Genomic DNA, 19805 nt, shown 5'->3' on the forward strand with positions numbered 1-19805 from the left:
TAAGGAAGCCAACACATACAGGGTGTTCCGAAATTGATGACCCCATTCTAAATGCCCACATCTCAAAAACTACTGGATGGATCCTAATGAAACTTAATACACTCTATATTAAGGGTTATAGGTTTTATTACTAATAATTACAAAGACAAGTACAAATCTAATTTGGTTGTATTACAGATTTTCATAAATGTTTACTATGAGCGCTGCCTGTGACAATTCACTATTCGAGCTTGTGGCAAACTTGCTATAGCATGGCAATTAGGTTAGCATAGGTAGCCCTTTTCTTGAAAATTGTTTCACACTTGGTGCCTTATTTGAAAAATGTCTTCGGTGACTGAGTCAGAGCATACACTTACACGCAAAATGCCTTTGTTTGAAGTGAACGGCCTTTACTGTAACCTGAGAAGATAGAAATTCCAAATGTTACACACAAAAACTTGAAACGTTTTTACACAATCTGTAAAAATGTGAGGTCATTCCAACGATATTTGTCAAAATTATTAAACAATAAAATGGGGTCTACCATTTTTGAACACCCTGTACTTTATATATTGATATTAATTAGAACATGTCACGAATGTTTGCAACATGTTTATCCTCCTACAGGAGCCCTATCATTTTCCATTATCAAACATTTTTGACAAAGTGCCAGAGATTTTCACACCTTTCAGGACAGATTTTCTTTTTGTAACCCAGATGATTCAATAAAAAAGAAAGGGCTCAAGAGAAGGATTTTAGAACATATTTGGAATTTAGCATTGTGAGGGTTGTTTGCAGTGCTCTGCTGTTTTCTTTGCAAATTCAACTCTCCTTATTTTGTCTATCAAACGTATCCAACACACGGAAACGCCGTACGGATATTGATGCCACATATTCACATGTTTAACTTGAATGCAAAAAAACCCGACATTTTCATGTTCTACAATAACTCGCTCAGAATTACAAATCTGTTCTTATTTAAACTTTATTAGTTACATTTCCTGATATTCAAGTATAGCGGTTGTGAGTTTCAATGAGAAATAATGTTAAAGCCCGTTATCAAGCAACTAACATGATACGGTATACAATGAGACACTACTGAAAATCAGCTGTAAAAAAGTGTTTACACAACAAATGTTACAAACACAAAAAAAAAAGATTTGTAATCCGATTGCAGCATCTATTTGCACAATCAATGAGTTGCTCACATTCAACATGGTAGTGAGGTTGTTCAAAAAAATACAAAATCAATTAATTCACAAAAAGCCACAAAATATCCTTGGTGAAAAACAAGCAGGCGTATGCAACAATATAAGAGAACAGTCACATAGTTTGTAGTAGTTTGAAATGAATGAAAGAGACTTGCTAAAGAATAACATACTTGTATTACACCCTTCTGATTCCTTCATTTTTAAAATTATTCTACACAAAACCCAATGGTGACAATGACTTTAGTAAAATTTAGCATTATTATTTTGTCATTGCCTTTACCTTCACTTGAGTTCTCTAAATATATTATGTATTAATAGCTTTGCTACTGCCACAGCATATTTATTATACATTATAATTGACAGTGTGTTATCTTTTCCCTCCCAGTAAAACAAATTCATTTAAAAAAAAACAATTTTAGTTTGAAAAATAATCAAAAACACATGAACTATCATGTAAAAATGCAAAAAAATGTTAAAATATTCATAGAGAACTTTGCATTTCGTTGACATAAAATGAGGCTCAACTAAAGGGAGTTAAAGTAATTGTCCCAATTTTGCTGCTACAGGTAAATGAAAAAAATCCTGCAAAAAAAAAGGAAAATGGTGCAGTTGCGTCACTTTCCGTTCTCATAGTTTATATTCTTCATTGCGCTTTTTAGCACTTGTTTTTGGTTGAATACACAATACAGCAACATCTAGTGGTAACACTGTTCCTTAAAGTTAACCAAATAATAAAAGACTCAGGTGTTAAGAATGGTGTGGTCTAATCATTGTTTAGTGCAATTAATGTTGCAATAAAAAGTGTGGTTGTGAATGCTTTCAAAAAGTCTTATTTTGATCATTTAACCTGGACTGGGTGTTTTATGTCAATACTAAACCCTTTTCTACTAAATAACAAAGAAAAACGTGAACAATGATCGATATATAACAATCTAAACAAACGACAAATAAAAAACACTTATGTGACCTGCAAGTAGATAAATAAGCCATGATGGGTGGTTGTTTTATAGGGAGAATTTCCAATATGACTATTTTGAGGAGCGAAAGCACAAATATTGTGTGAAAACATGAGAAAACACATCTTGTGAAGTTTTAGGTCGATCGGACATATGTAAGAGGTGCCCGGACGCCAATTTAGCCCAGTAATAAGCAATCAGAGCTGGATTTCTTTTAAGGTGCATTTAAAATTTGGGTGTAAAACGTCGAAAAAACATGTATGACACATTTGTGTGGAGGCAGAGCTTGTAGAGGGCAACATACAATACAAGATTGCTTCCATGTGTACGAACACAATCCAATAGAAAACATTGGAAATGCCGACATAAGCCTTGGGATGTTAGACAGAAAGGGCTCCATTTGTTGTCATCTTATTGTCCTCTTCCTGGTTTATTTCGATCAACAAACCAGGAGATTGTATTATTAATCCACTGAATTTACAGAATTGGTGCAAAAGATCAACGACCCCCCCCAAAAAACAAAACTATTTACATTTGGTGTTACGAAGCTAAAAGCTACATTTGTTTCTTGAAATTTTGCATACTACTGTCTTTTTTACAGAGAAATGTGTGATGACTATAGTGATGACATTATCAAAAATGTGTGTACAATATGCAGAGTATATGAAATAACACTTGACATTTTAAATCTTGTGTTTTTTAAATAATAATAAGGTTAATGAAATATTAATACTACCGTTTCTTGTATTTGACAGAAAATTTGAAAATATTTCCAGTGTCTGAAATAATGTCTGCCCGGATGCCAAGGGCGTGCATCTTTTACGTCGGGCGTACAACTTACAAAATGTCTCCGCCCGGGTGGCTGACAACTTTTTCAAGAAAAAAAAAAGCAAAACATTATTTTCAAATCAAACGTTTGCTTTATTCCAATTTCGAAATCTTCGTTCGGTTTGTAAATTTCGGAATTTCGGTTTGTTTAGCAATTTGCATTTTTGGCAGCCAATCAGAAGACTGCATCGAACAGAGAACACAAGGAAAATGAATAAGTGGTTAGGAATCAAGCCAAAACCTTAGCACTAGAACAAAGATTCAAAAGAAGCTAACAAAATTTATGACGCTACAAAACGTAAACGTACATTAAAAGCATCGTGAAAAGAGGAGTTCACGTGGCTTGTAGCAGACGACACAACGCAAACATTGCATGAATGTAGATGAGGAAATACAGGTACATACTGATGGCAGATGGAAAACTGAGATGTCATATACATGCGATGAATGTTATAAGTAGATTTATGATAAACTTAATTTTAAAGTGTTGTTCCGGTATATATTCTGATTATCAGTCATTATTACTTTGCAACAATGTTTTATTTTTGCGTTTAGTCGTCTTATTGTGTTTCATGTTGTGTAAAATGGGGCAGGCAACTTTATGGCTGGGCAGGCAACTTTTCAGAGTTGTCTGCTCTGGTAACTTTTTGTCACGAGTTTCAGACACTCGTATTTCTTAAAACGACAAAATCAAGGCAATACCACTCTGTATGCTTTGCTCAGGATCATGCTAATTCAGGCATGTCAAATATATGTCCCACCGGTCGGACCCTGCCTGTTAGATGATTTAATCTGGCCCGCCATAGATTTTTGAGTATCTTTTTAAAAAGAAAAAGGGAGAGTAGGTAATTTCCATCCAATTATGATTTCTAAAATAAATCCAAACAAAATCCTCCCTCTGGCCGCTAGAGGGCATTAAATTACATAATCTCATTTTTAGTAAGCATACCGTAGTAGTTTGATCTGATGGTAGTCTAAATTTACTGCCAATGCACTGCTAACACTTGTATTAATTTATTTCAAACCAGTACAACAACTATGGCAAAAATGAAATAGTTTTCATTGCTCCTACTTCAGTTTGCATGATTGTAATATGTAGGGTAGGCCACTAAAGTAGGCGTAATGATAAAGCATCATATTAAAAACAACAGAAAGCTAAAAATGTTTACTCGCTTACTAATCCGGCCCGCCTGAAAACAGAAACTCGATCCGGCCAGAGTCAGAGTTTGACCTTCCTGTGTTAATTAAATATGCTACACACCTTCATTAGGTAAATTGACAAAAGAAAGGTGACTTTTGATGAACATAAAGTAAAATAACGACTATGTCCTGTATATTTCCTTTGATTAATGTATATTTCAAACATGACAGTATTGTGAGACCACAAACTTGCTCTTATTGTTCTTGGCCATGAGACCACACTAACAAGTTACAGTTTGCAGAATGGTCATTTCTGGAGGAGTTTCCAAATAAGGTCAATACTGTACATACGGCCAAGCGACCAAGTTGTTTTTTTTCTCATTGCGAGAGACTTGATTATGATGTATCAGAAAGTGGTTAAAAGTAGCGGTGAATTGTTTGATCGGTCATTCATTTTTTCAAGTTATAATTGCTCTCACAATAAGAAATAATTTACAGCAGTATTATGTGGTACTAATCTAGTTATGTTACTACTAATGTGAAGTTCTATCATATTTAAAAGTTAACAATTGCTACTATTATTCAAGGTCTAATTTAACAGACCCAAGTGTTGCTGAGCAAATGCCTTGAATTGTATGTGCAGTACATATGGCCATCTGCTGAAGCATTTTTAATCAATATAGCGCAATGTTCCATGCTAAGTATTTAACTAATATTATTATTATAAAAAAGAAGAAACCTAGAAAATGACACCCTTGTATTTCCCTGTACACCAAGATTAGGTTGGTTCTACAGTAATTTATTTTTTTATTGTTTTTGCATAATACTTAATTTATCTGTAAAATATAGTTTGCTAGTGCTGAGAAATTTAAAGCTTTAACTAGCAAATAGCGCTTCAAACTGCTATGAATCTCAAGTTTTAGTCTTAAAGGGACATAATTACTCTTTACAGCCTCCTAATGGTAAAAATTGCATTAAAAAAACTATATTGGTTTGAATAATAAGCAAAAAACATGAACTATCTTACAAACTTGTGTTTTTTTTTTTTAAATACTCGCAAGTCAGGAAACGTATTTGATTTTATAACATGAATTAAGATGGAGCAGACACCACTGTCCACCATCATGCGCCTATGGATTACCCTGCAAAACCAAAAACTTTGTGAAAAGTTGGGCAAAAATAAGAAGCAAAATGGTCCTGTTCGGGCACAGTGAGTTTCTGTAGTTTGTAATCTTCCTTGTGCTTTGTAGCACTAATTTTCGGTTACACTCGCTACACAATACAGCAACAGTGGTTGAATATTATACGGTGTCCCTTTAATGCTGGTACGATGAAATTGTAAAAGCAATTAAAATAGCTTTAAAGCTTTACTGAAGTTAAAGCTTTAAAATACTTGAACACTATAATTATTGCTTTAAAGCCTCTATACGTTTTTACTATAGTTCAACAAAGTCAACTTTGACTGTAACTTGGGTTTAACAGAATTAACTTTTACTCTCGAGGTCCCTTAACTCTGCATGAAAAGCCATATTATAATTTCTAAACTGACTAATACTTGTCATAAAAAACGAGGTTCTAATATACGTCCAAAGTGAAAGTTATTTAAATTAAAATAGTTTTGAACACACTATTTGATAACCATGTGTGGCTGAGGTTAATAATGTTTTAAATATTGGACAAATAGTATTGTTTCTTATATTGACTATTAATTTGCACTATTGATCTTTGTTTTGACGTCATTGTCACTATCGGCCAATCACGTTGCTGTTCTTTAACTCACACAGACCCCTTAAGCCGTATCGGTTCTTTGTTAGCTTGAAAACGTAATAAAAAGGGGAAGTTCAGGGAGGAATGGAATGATCTCATATGCTTTTCTACCTGTTCTTCCTTGAAAGTTCAAAATCCATTGATGTCTTCTCTCCTTAGTTTGAGTGTCTACTAAAGTTTAAACATAACACTGGCATCAAAGAAATGAAATAAAATAATCGCTACGACAGAACACAATTGATTTATAAGATGAGATCAAACACAGTCCTGAGAAATGTGCAGATGACATTTTCGTTACGCAGGCGACGCAGCATCACTGATTCCAGGCTCTTGATGTCATGTGGCCTTTGCCGCAAGTGGCCAAGCAAGTGATGTTACTCCACTGATGCTCTTGTGGAGCAACCATGCAAAGATAAAGGTGCGGCAGTGCTATCGCATTAGAAGATTAGAGTTGCCAACAAAGTTTTCTCTCTTGAGCTGTCCTCCTAATTGCTGCAACTCGTGGATGCCACAAACCAAATCTAAATATAGTAAAAGACATTTCTATCCAGGGAGGCGTCCCAGCAACCCAATGTCGCTCAAAGAGTGACCTATCTCTGCTTGATTCTTCACGTTATCAATCAGGGTCCGGCACTACGAGATATGCATTTTGTAACGATTCTTCAATGCCAGCTAAACAATCCTCAATTAGTCCCAAAGTAAATAAAATGCTTAGCTGGAAGCCAGCTATTCACTTGGTCTTGGGCACAACGAGTATCTCATCCCCATCTTGTATATTGTAGGAGTGCAGGGCTCGTGTGTTGTACTTAAGTTCGTCCGGACCAAAAGCGCTGTTCTTGTCGATATAATACAGCCTCATGCTGTTGATGGACAGCTGCACCACCGACGTTAGCTGCTTCTTCAGCTCGGCCACAGTTTGGTCCAAACGGATGTTAAGCTAGGAAAAGTCACATCATTGATACAGTTATGTCTTTGTGCTACATGTCTAACTTTAAAGATCAGTCTTATGGTCAACCAGTCAGCCATAAATCAAATAACAACAGTTACGACATCTAGCTTCATCAGTTCCAGTGCATGTTTCATGTAATACCGTATTTTAGGCTTTTTAAGGCGCACACCCCAAAACAGTCTTTTGTTGTATATGTCAGTGATTTTCAACCACTGTGCCGCGACACACAAGTGTGCCGTGAGAGATTATCCAATGTCACTTTTTAAAATTTTATAAAACATTTATCAATCATTTTCTGCAACTCGATTTTCTCTCATAGCCACAAACTGGGTTTGATTCCTGTTGCATACGATTTTTTTGTGATTTTGGTCAGTGATATACAATAGCATAACACAAAACATGTGAATAAATACTGGCTGCATATCCTATTTTATCCAACAGTATTTTGTGGTTTATAAGGCGCACTTACAAAATTCTAGCCAGTTTTGGGTTTTCAAATGTGCCTTATAGTCCAAGAAAATACAATAATTATGAGAGCATACACATACATTTGCTATGTAGTAATTTGTTGCTTATTTGACGCAACCAACTGACCTGTTCTACTTTTTCTTCGCAGTGGACTTCAACTTGAGCATGGCAACGTGGTCGGAGATCGATCTCAGCCAAAGGTTCCAACTTCCCATACTTGTTCACCAGACAATGGAATCTTTAACACAAAAGACACTGTTGGAATTGAGGTCCTCAGATTGTCCCAGTCTACTATGTGTTTTTGTTACAAAGAGTGCATGTATAATTAACACACCTCTGTACTAACAAACACACGAGTACTATTTCCTTTACCCTGTGTTTTTATTATAAAACAATCTTTACAAAGTAACAAGTAAATCATTTAATGTTTGTTCGAATTACTTACACTGAAAACTTGAATCTGTTTTTACCCTTGAAGACCTGCAAAGTACACTGCAGAGGTTGCCAGGTTGGTCTGTTATTTTGACTATTTTAGAACACTTATTCATTCTTTTGGGTCACTGTTAATCTTTTTTGTTAACTATTATGCACTGTTTACATAATTGTCACTGTTGTGTTGCTGTTCTATGATATTTCACACTCTTCAAGGCTAATTTGATTCAAGTAACCAACACAATTTAATCAAAAGAAAGGGCTAGAGGGAGGACCTTTATAACAAGTTGGTATTTTTGCAACCTGAGGGTTGTTGTACAGTCCTCTCCTGTTCTCCTTCAAGCTCAAGATTCATTGATGTCTTCTATTTTTTGTGTCTACTTAACTGTAAACTTAACACAAAGACATTTTGTCTCTCAAGTTTCAGTTACAGATCCAAATAGTAGTGGTGATTAACTACAATTGTCACCGCCAGTTGAAGCTTAGACGGGAGTTTCAATACGCCCTTACAGGTTTATTTTTTTATTTTTTAAGGACTTCTGTGACCGAATGAGTCATGTGAGTATACACACATACCTGTGAGGCAGCTCCTCCTCAGGACAGTGCAAGTAGTAACGGATGAAGAACCTCTCAGCATCTTCTCTCTCGCTTTCAGTCACAATACTTCCATTCAGCAATGAAATAGAAGGTAGTCTGAAGATACAAGAAAATGATTAGGCAGATATTTGCAGCACAGTGTAAAAATGCAATAAAGTGTACAGTACTAAGAATTCGCTTTCTCAGGTGACTTACTGCGCAATGATCAAGCTACGCCGCTCTTCAGTTGTATACGTCTGCAGTAAAGGGATGCCTTGTAATCGCACTTCCTCTAACTTTGGAAAGAAGTTCAGTTTTTCGATGTCTTCCCATCGATTAAGACCTGGAAATATTGCGAGGAGACGTACTATAAAGGTATTAAACTGTCACAGTTAAGGGAGTGGTCATCTTATTTATTTTTACAAGTAAACCATGTGAGAAACACCATTTTTGTCAGATTCTTGAGTGCGGCCATTTGGCTTCTCACTATCATTAGAAAATTATATTACACAGAAAATTGCAAATCACAACAGCCTGTTTTTGCATCGCGGACCTACGATTGGTTGTTGAGGTCGCTAAAAAAGATCGGATTTTGCAACCTAAAACATTCAAAGTGCTATTGATGAGTATATACATCAGCTCTTCATTTGTTAATGATGAGGGGGTTAAGGAATTGTGCCTCAAAGATTTGTTATATCTTTAGGCAAGGTACTGTAACTCAGTGTTTTGCAACCAGTGTGCGGTGGCTCACTAGTGTGCCATGAACCGGATCCGGTGTGCCGACATAAATTGTCCACTTTTGTCAAATCCGTGACAACAATTTGACATTTGTCCGCAAACAGGATCGAATATCTGTGCGGTCCTCCCTAACCACTAGGTGGAAGCAGATCAACATTTTTATAATTATATTTACCTGCTTAACTCTCCTCAAAAAAAACTTTCGGTAATTGAAGATAACCTTTGAGCTTGTACTGATATAGTTGATTTTGTTTTCAATTTAAAGTGGCTTTAGAGAAGGGGAGAAAAAAAAACATGTGGTTTTATTTCAATGGCAAATAATATGTTTGTTATGTCTTTACAATACAAGAATAAAAGTTAAACTATGTCAAGCAGGATAAAATAAATTATGAAATTAAAAAAAAAATGACTTGGCAGTCATTACAAATTGTCTGGACCACAGTGTGACAATTTGTTTTTCTATCTAAGACATTTTGATAAGAACACATTTGTATTGCCAAACTAGTTGAACGTTAGAAAATATAACATAAGTGTGCATTGGCTCACAAAAGGTCATGAAACAATGTTATGAATGAGTTTCATAGTATTAAACCAGTTCAAATTAACATTAGCGTTACAAGCTCACTCTCATACATAATTATTTAAAAGTGTGACCAAAAGTGTGAAGTTTTTTGCAAAATGATGAGCATTATAACCAGCTATAACATCTACTGAGTTTTTTTTTGAATGCTTTATTAGTCTGTAATTTGAATCTTTTCTGTATTAAGATTTTAAGAACCTTCATTTTGTTTTAATATGGATGAAGATACACTTGTTTTCAACAAAATACTTTAAAGAAAAGCAGGATTACAATCATCATGGTAAGTTCAAACCCTAAGTACACAAAAATGGTTTTGGTTCCTTGTACTCTCATATAACGTCTAAAAATAGACAGAGCACAACGCTTTCCACTGATATTTTTTATGCAGAGCTCAAAAAGTGAAATGGAGAGGGAGCAGCTGCAGATAACAAAGCTTCTGGTTGCTATGAGAATATTTCTAATTTTACCAACTACCTCATTTTTAAAGTATTACTAACAAATCCAAAAATGCCCTTCCATCCCTTTATAATGCTTATCTAAGGTCACCGATGACTCAACAATCTTTTGTTGTAAACTCTTACAATGAACTTGAAACGGAGTAGTGCCAAATATCTTAGCACACTAACACTGTATTGCACAAGTAACAGTGCATTTAAGGAACATTTCCATGGTATGAACTTGTAAATGGACAACACCCTGTTCGGTGCAGTAATTGCTTTTCTTTTATTATTCAAATGTTTATATAGTTGTGAAAAGGCAAAACTAAAATCCCAATGAAATATTAAATAACTTGCCAGAGCTGATATAAAGTTACTATCCAACAACAACAGATGTTGTTTTTTTAATTTCATTTTTCTCCTTTAAGACTTCATTATTTGTGTATCCTGAAGTGCGATGACTAATCTCATTGTAAACAACATTCACTATGTTGTTCTCAATGAAAATTAAGCAATGTCATTGTAGATTGCTAAAATTGACAAGGTACACTAGAAAATGTTATGATAAAGCATGTATTTTAAGATGATATTGCAGCTTTGTCGATAAAGCATGAGATGTACGGGCGCGTTATGTTATACCTGATTCTATATATTTTGAAGTCAGTCTTCTGTCTAACAATAAAAAAAATCAAACAGTTATAATCGTGAACATAAGCATGGAAGAACCGGTGAGTAAAAACAAAGGTCAAGAATCAGGTCAACACAAAAAAATAGTGGGAATCTCTTCAAGGCATATACAGTCGGTTGGATTGATTAAATCATGAACAAAAGGTCCTTATTTCTCACTCGGCGTTCAGTCGAAAAATGATGTGAATGTTGCGCCTAGTGGACTGCTACATATAAGCAAAAATAAGTTTACTGCAAGTGGGAAAAGATTTAAGAAATATGCTGAAAAATTGTGTTGCTTATTTGGTTAAATAGACCTGTTAACACAAATGATCTTTGATATTATTCTACGTAGTATGCCGCTTTGTGTTTCTCATCTCATCTCTCATCTCATTAGCCGTACCGCTTATCCTCATTAGGGTCGCGGGGGGGCTGGAGCCCATCCCAGCCATCTCCGGGCAGTGCGCAGGGGACACCCTGAACCGGTTGCCAGCCAATCGCAGGGCACACAGGGACAGACAACTCGCTCGCTCATTCACACCTAGGGACAATTTGGACCGGCCAATTCACCTGAAATGCATGTTTTTGGAACGTGGGAGGAAACCGGAGTGCCCGGAGGAAACCCACGCAAGCACGGGGAGAACATACAAACTCCGCACAGGAAGTCAGGAGCTGGATTTGAACCCACGAGAGGTTCCCATGACATGAACTGTGCCGCACAAGCGCTAACCACTGTGCCGCCGTGCTGCCCCGCTTTGTGTTTATTAAAGTTAATTATCGCTTAAAATGGAGAATTGCAACCATCTTTAAGAGGAGCGATTGACTGAGTTAGACAGGTAGGAGCATTCAAATTATTAAAGAGCCTCGAACCTGAGTTGTGGAGGTTTATGCTGCGAAGGTTGGGGAAGAGCCGTGGCAGGATATCCTTACTGTCCTGTATGGACGCCAAGTTGTTGTTGGCCATGATCAGTGTGTCCAGGCCAGGAAACATGGATCCAAACTTGCGTACTTCGGCCCAGTCTTGCAGGCTGTTATCTGTTATGTGCAGCAAGCGGAGATTGGGGCAGGCCACACTGGAGGCTCGCACGCCACTGTACTCATTAAGGCACAGGAACAACTCCTCCAGCCTGAAAATTGACTTTGGTTACTCCATTTGTAGGCATTCTCAATAGGGACAGTAATTACAGCACTATAGATAGTTTTTGAGTGACGTCACGTGCATACCCGTATGTGGACATTCGGCCATATTGGATGGGTCCAACAGATGTGGTTTAATGGTCTCATGAGTATACACTGCTGTTATGGCTGTTCAAAGGACATTGGAAGAAGTTGTTTTTATTGATCCCCGCTATAGTTACCTCTTGGTTGTATTTCTTGTTGACTCTCTATTGGGTAAACAGGTACTTTAACAGTACGGTGCGTCGTATGAGGTCTCCTTAAAAAGTTTAGAGAAAATATTGTCTCTATTAGGCATGTTTTAACAATGCCCTGAGTTCAAAGAGCCTTTAAAATTATTTCCCACCGCACCTATCTGCTTTTATCTTACTTTAAGCCATGCTGTTTGGGACGCGCAACACATTAAGAGGAAAGGGGGCAGGGGGAGTTTGGAAAGTGACTTTATGGTGTTCATCACAGTTTTGATGTAAGTGTAGCATTAAAAAGGTAAAAGTAAGAAAACATCAGTTTCTAATACAGTTCAAATGCTAACCCCCCCAAAAAATGAAAAAGAAGAGTATATTCTAGTGCGCCTAAGAGATGCACGTACTTCCACGTGCGACAAAAGAAGCCCGACATCAGCTGCAACGATGATTTAACCCAGAGGATGGCATCGGCGAGTACAAGCCTTGAACATTCCATATAGCAGCTTTAATGTAACTTCTCAGGCCAGACATTTGTTTTTCCTGCCAAGTGCCAGCTATAACATTACCAGCACTTGGTCTCTTACTGAGGCTAGCTACCAACTAACCGTACTTCTCAGATTCTCTCCATACAAGTCAAAAACAGAAATGCTTGCTCCCCTATAGTAGCTATACAGCACTTAACTCCAAATTAACTAGTTTTTAACTTTTATTCAACAGGCAAACCATCTGCCTCGTCGACGACACAGACCAGTCCTCTTCTCTTAAACTTTTTTGTGGAAAACCTGATTGGGCAAACCTCACCCAGACCCTATACCTCTGCTGCCCTCATATAAATTGAGTTTGAGACTTCATATGTAAAAAAACAGGTGTACAAATGTATGTATGGGTAGGTACCCATCCAGCATGGCCACCACTACGTGGGTTGCCTGCAGGCAGATCACGTGATAAGAAACTTTCAGTACAGACATTACTTACTCTGGTATTTGGCGTGTGAGCAGCATGACGGTGTCCCAGGACACTTGGGTGTTGTTAAGGACGAGGCGTCGCACCCGAGAAAAGGTTTCAGCACACTGCTGATCAAGGGTAGTCCCTGCTAGCGGGTTGGAGCTCAGATTAAGGAAATCCAGATTCGGAATGTTTGACACAATTTTAGCGATCTGAAAAGCAGGTTTTAAAATTTACCATCCCTGGATTAAAAGAACAAAAGCCCATTAAATAACGCCGAATTCATGGGTCACATCTGAACCACTATGACATAGGCAACATACAACAAGCATAATCTCATTTGTGTCATATGGACATTTTGAAAGTGAATAAAAGAACAAACCCAGAGACAGCACCTCATGCCAGTCCTGCAGGTTGTTATGGGACAGGTCCAGCTCCATGACATGGGCACAAAAAGCTGCTATTTCACTCTGGTCCCCAGCTCTGCTGATTCCACATCCGTTCAACACCAGCACACTTGGCAAGTTCAGGCGGTCTGACAAAAACATTGAAAATGACAGTCAGAATCAGTTTCAATTAAAAATGGCTTTATTGTCATTCATAACAATGAAGTGAACATTAGAGATTAGACATGACACTACAGGATAAACACGTATCCATCTAATATAATCTTAATTTTTATCTCATTTATTTAAATCTGAAATGTATTTATAAATCCCGAAGTGCGTGTCTGTTCTTGTATGTCATAGGCTCTGAAACAGCTGAATTGATCTTCGGGACTATTTACACTGTTGTACTTCAAGGCCTCTGGGAGTGTCTTTAGCTAGGTTTTGTGTCAAGGCATCACCAATAAAATCAATAAACATCTGCTTTCGTGTACAAGTGGCTCTGGAGCTGCATGTGGTCAAACTGCTTTTTGGCCCTCCCCTGTGGTTCCCTGGTGCTTTTTAAACAAGCCATAGCCCCAACCATTTCGCCCTAATAGAATGCAAGGCAAACGCAAGCGGGTCAACGCTGAGACATTATGCTTGTAAACACTTAAATGAGTAAAATAAGATAAATAATGTCAGGATAACTGGGCAAAAATATTTACAAGGTAATGCTTAGCGACTGACTTCGGTTGTATTTGCATCAGGCCCAATAGTGCAATAACCTTAAGCAGCAACATAATTCAGATATAAAAGTCAATAAAAAAGACATGAATACCCATTTTTTTAACAAAATGGCAAGGTATACTGTATATTTATTGTGTATATATTTTTAGAGTCGTCTCTGCTTGTTTAGGTAGGTGATACCCCAGGAAAGAAAATGTCTCTGAGCCTATTTGTCCTAAAAATTGAGAGTTATCTACAACCTGCTGCATCTGCTGGGATTGAGATGAAAAGCTTTTGTTCCTTTTAATTGGACTTTCGCGCTATTTTAGTTATTACTTATGTTTATTTTATTGGGGCGGCAGTAGCTCAGGAGGTAGAGCGCTCGTCTTGGGATCAAGGGATCCCAGTTCGAATCCCGGCTCGCCCGTGTTACATGTCGAAGTGTCCTTGGGTAAGACACTGAACCCCTAATACCCCCAATAAACAGGTTAGCGCCTTAGATGGCTGCAAGGCCGCTATTGGGAAATGTGGAGCACATTGTAAAGCGCTTTGGGAAGTCATTGACTTGAAAAGCGCTATATAAATGCAGATCATTTCATTTCATTTCATTTCATATTTTCACTTTGTATTTTCTTGTGATGCCTTTGCAACATCTATTGCAGCCTGGTAATCCAGCAAGGGGGTTCTCTTGTGTGTGACCCCTTCTAAAGGTTTACTTAATTTTGCTCATACTGAAGTTAAGATTTTCCTTGCTCTCATGAAGGTTTCAGATAAGGTGACGCTGTAATGTTCTGTTTTGTTTTTTAGACGATTTGTGATCAAGGGCTATACAAATAAATGTGACTTTACGTGAAATCAGACTTGTTGACTTTCACTTTTAATCTGTTAAATTTAAAAAAGTAACTTTAATCAGTTTTTACGCTAAACACTCTTATTTGTATTGTGTATGAATGTGTGAGGTACGATTAACACAGATGTATTGATTAGATGTAAGACATCAACAGCAGTGGTAGGGTGTCCAGGACCACCAAAGCCTTCTCTAATGGCTTGAAAAATATCAGAATTGTGATTTTAATCATATTTTGTCCATAAGTACTTCTTGATTAATTCGAAATTGTCTTTCAACGTCCTTTTTGTGTTTATCCTGGTTGCGCTGCTGCCAGATTTATGCTTTAATATTTAAACATTTCACGATTCAAATTTCAGCCATTACTTGTTGCAAGGGTCTGAAATCTATCCGGAGGCCTTCACAATCAGTTCTGAAGGCCATGTAGCATAAAACAAGTGCAGATAAAGATGTTGCTTTAGCCAATCCGTTTTTGAGTTGGCGACACCATAGTCTTTCTAGATGGCGAAGGAAAACGACAGCTTTCAACTATGATAGGCTAGTGATCGCACCAACTGCAGTTAAACTTTATTAGGATGAGCTGCAGAAGCAAATTATATATATATATATATATATATATATATATATATGGTGGTGATTTAATCGTGTTTTTGTCAACCCACAATGGCTGAAGGCGGTAAAGAAATGGATGTGGTCACAGATTTGCCATCAAAGCCATTTTCAAGACGAACTTAGAGCTTATGCGAGCAAGTGCGCTCGGAAACTGAGCTACACAACTAAAAGGTGAAGAAAAATAGAGAAATCTTAACAAGACTTACAGACTGTCGTTTTTTGGGGGGAAAGCAGGAACTTTCAATCCGGAGCCACAAAGAAAGCGCTAAATCCCAAAACAAAGGGAATTTGGAGCTTCTTTCTCTCATTACTGATAGACACATATTTACATTAACACGTGTCTACTTAAAAGTGAAAAGAGGAGGGTGCATGTTATGCAAAAATAAAGAGTTTTGGTGAGGATTACGTGGCTAAATCCCTGAATAATGTGGCAATTTTATATGGTTATTATTGTTGCTTTGTATATGCGGCACAGGTGTAGCTGCAGTAAACGTTTTATAGCCAAAAAATAGAGGTCTGGATTGATTCAGACAAAAAACTACTGAAGGCCTATACGCAAAATATATGTTCCACTTTACCTTTCATGGGTGACCCTTGAGGGCAAGCAGTGGGCACCACAACTACACCCATGCCAGGCCCTCGACGGCATGGAAAGTTTTCTGGACTGTACTTTTCATTGATCACCTCCACAAAGCTTCGGCCATCCTGGCACATTGGTGACCCCATTTTTCTGTTCTTCTGTCTTCAGAACAGCCTCACCCTACAAGCATGCATTAATGTGAGCTTGGATTCTTGTCCATGCGTCAAACTTGTCATTTCAATCAGTGAAAAGTGTACTTGAACTCCAACCTCATGTCACGCGGTATGGGATTAAGCTGCTAACCTTGTCACAATGAACTGGATAATTTTGCTGTATAATGGATGGAGAAATTGCTTCCTACGCTCTGAAGCAAGGGCACACCAAGTGTGATTTGCTGGAAGAATATCGTTACTATACTTGTAGTCTGTACAGCCCAAGGAGAATGTGTACAAAAGTGTGAATCATGTTATTAACATATATGAAAATAGATGTATCTGATATTTCAACTCACTATTTTAAACTATAACACAATTTGCTTACAGTATGAAACATTTTGCAGTTAGAGTGAGTCGTGAGGTTGCTGGGATACAGACTAGATAAGACCGCTATGGAATCTGCTGTTGAAAGGCATACATTATGTAGAGGCCCATCAGATCAAACTAAAAACACGGATGGGAGGCTCTGGTTACAATGTTTGATTTAATCAAATAGCCTGCTGGTAAACTGCAGTAAAGTCTGAAAGCAAAGTGCACTTCCTCCATTGAAAACCTATTATTGTTATAATTTTCCTACTCCACATTTACATTGCAGTTATAAGCAATTTAAATTGGTGGTTTATTGTTGTTACATACATTTATTTTCTTGTGGCCCTGTTCTATAAAGATGTAAGCCACGGTGGTACCTACAACCAGCTATTGTAGATTGGCAGTTACTTCCGTGGATTCACAGTCAAAATTTGTTTTGAAAGGCAGTAAAACTAGTATTGCTAAGCTACTCCTGAAATCTAGTTAAAATGTGCCAACCCCTTGAAAGTTCATTAGAATTTAACCAAACTCCTACGCATTCAGGAGGCCATTGTCCAAAAGGTTGTACTTTGGCTACTGGACTCTGGTTGTTTACTGTATAAACATGAAGTGTCTACAGTAATATGACCTCAACCTATATGAATGAAATGAATCAATACAGACAAACATGTTCAAAATACTTTTCAGACACAACGTCTGATTGAGAAACTAAGCTTGACAGCATGTAATTATTACTCACTAGTAAAATGAAATACTGCAATTATATTAATAAACTAAACCAAAATATACATCATTTGAGACCAGTTGTAAGTTTTTTTTCCTTTCTTAATTAAAGACATATTTAAGGCGATTTAATAAAGATCATTTTTATGTGGAGTACTGGACTATTTGCGTTATTAATTTCTCTGTATTTAAATACATATATACAAGGGATGTGCAAGTTGTGATAGCTGGTGATAGCTGAGAATGGATTAAAGACTGGTATCAAGGAATCAGTAATCAAGATAGGAGCCAGTTGCTTTTAAGTGGCCATTTATTGGTCAAGAACCTGAAATTACAGGAATAGTAGTTTTTATTAACGGTGCTATACTTAATTTGGTAATTTTCTCCTCATGGACACCATTTTCTGGCTTAAGTCATTATTGCAGCCTATGTCAAGCTCCTTTTGTGGGGCATGCAAGTACGTGCGTTTCCTAAATGCGCACGAGTAAATTACCTCAACCCTCATCTTTTATGAGGTTTGAGTTGGCGTTTGCATTATATTTGAAACAGTCCTTTTCTTACTTTTACTTACCATTATAATGCTACACTAACAAAAAAATCAGGAGGATGAGCATAAAATGACTTCCCTTCCCCCTATTCCCACCTAGTGTGCAGCGCATCAACGTTGCTAAATGTGAGATAAAAGCAGACAGGTGGAGGTTTTTTTTTTTTATATATAAAGGCTCTTTGAACTTACTTGGGCATTGTTAACATATACTTGATAGAAAAAAAAAGTTCTAATTTCTACTTTTTAGAACCTCCAACGACGAACCCCACCTTTAAATAAAAAAAGGGGTTTATATTGAATTTTAAATATATTACTATAAAGACTAGCAGCCATTTTTAAACAGAATAAATTTGTTGTTTTAACTGTAGGCCAATGTGGTATCGGTATTGAATATTCCAAGATCTGGGTGTCGGGATTTGTCAGAAAAAAAAAATAATACTTAACAGCTCAATATCTTCCAAACTCATTTGAAAATATACAGCTAATCGAATAAATATTTTACAAATGTAATATTATTGAACTACATTTTATTAGAAGAAAGAAAGCACACTTTGACAAATATGTAATATAGTTATTTTACAACAAGCATTTTTCCCCTAAAGCTACTGGACATGGAGTACACCACCTGCCCAGTTGAGTAGTACAGTATGTAAAAGAGGAATTACCCAACATTAACCCGTATTTCAGGGAATTAAAGATAAATGCCCACAATAATAATAATAATAATAATCTCAACATGGTTGCAGTTGGACAACACGGCAGCGCAGTGGTTAGCACGTGTGCGGCACAGTTCTGACGTCATGAGATCGAACCTCCTGTGTGGAGTTTGCATGTTCTCCCTGTGCTTGTGTGGGTTTCCTCCGGGCACTCCGGTTTCTTCCCACATTCCAAAGACATGCATGTCAGTCTGAATTGTCCCTAGGTGTGAATGAGGGAGCGAATCGTTTGTCCCTGTGTGCCCTGCGACTGGATGGCAACCAGTTCAGGGTGTCCCCAGCCCACTGCCCAAAGAAAGCTGGGATGCGCTACAGCACCCCCGCGACCCTACTGAGGATAAGCGGTGCAGAAAATGGATGGATGGTTGGTTGCAGTTCACATAAACTGAAACTAGCGCTTATCTGTGGAATAAACGAGTCAATATGGCGCATACATTGCAGAATTGGCATCATTTTGGATGAAGCCCACTTCACCTGTAAAGAACTGGTATGGTTGCTATTATTTCATAGCATGCTTAATAAGAGACAATTATCTAAAAAAAGGGCAGTCGAATATTTCGTTTGACCCGAGTCAGCAGCTCGTGATTCTCGAAGTGAAAACGTATGTCAACATCCTATAATAGCGAATAACCTTATTTACTTAATAATGTAGGCTGTTGAAATGCAATTTTAAGGGTTTGTCACTGTACATACCTTTTAACAAATAATTTCTATGTCCCGCGATGAAAACATCCCAGCTGTCTTGCTCGGATCAGTATCCCGGAAATGACGTCACGTGTTGCCTTTTACGCATTGGTTTCAGAATGTAAAATGTTTAATAGGTCCGCATATATATAGCGCTTTTCAAGTCATTCAAGGCCATTTATTTATAATTTTTCTGTGTATTGTTATCGCATATAATCAAATTCGGGAGGAAAAAACCAAAATCAGTATGTTTCTTTTCTACATCACGAGACAAGGATGAGGACCTCAACTGAATTAAGATGAAAACTGTCAAATTAGCTGGTTTAATTGACCCCAGTTCTGATCCGACTACTAATTATATTCATGAAATTGGATTTTTTTTTATTAAAGTGATTACATTCTTAACAGTTGGCCCGATAAATAAGTATTATGTATTAATTGTATG

At 37.2% G+C, this 19805-nt stretch overlaps 1 protein-coding gene across 1 annotated transcript; it reads right to left on the bottom strand.

The window, feature by feature from the left end:
* Positions 1-946: 946 nt before the first annotated feature.
* Positions 947-19432, bottom strand: tbcela (tubulin folding cofactor E-like a). Its single transcript, XM_088346516.1, has 9 exons — positions 19370-19432; positions 16165-16346; positions 13429-13568; positions 13064-13245; positions 11598-11854; positions 8523-8649; positions 8307-8423; positions 7425-7536; positions 947-6818 (listed from the first exon to the last, which is right to left on the bottom strand). Exons 2-9 carry the CDS (start codon positions 16310-16312, stop codon positions 6612-6614), a joined length of 1290 nt encoding a protein of 429 aa, XP_088202642.1. The 5' UTR covers positions 16313-16346; positions 19370-19432; the 3' UTR covers positions 947-6611.
* Positions 19433-19805: the final 373 nt, after the last annotated feature.

Source organism: Urocampus carinirostris, chromosome 10 (assembly GCF_059441175.1).
Source record: "Urocampus carinirostris isolate Australia breed hairy pipefish chromosome 10, RoL_Ucar_1.0, whole genome shotgun sequence".
Classification (NCBI taxonomy): domain Eukaryota; kingdom Metazoa; phylum Chordata; class Actinopteri; order Syngnathiformes; family Syngnathidae; genus Urocampus; species Urocampus carinirostris.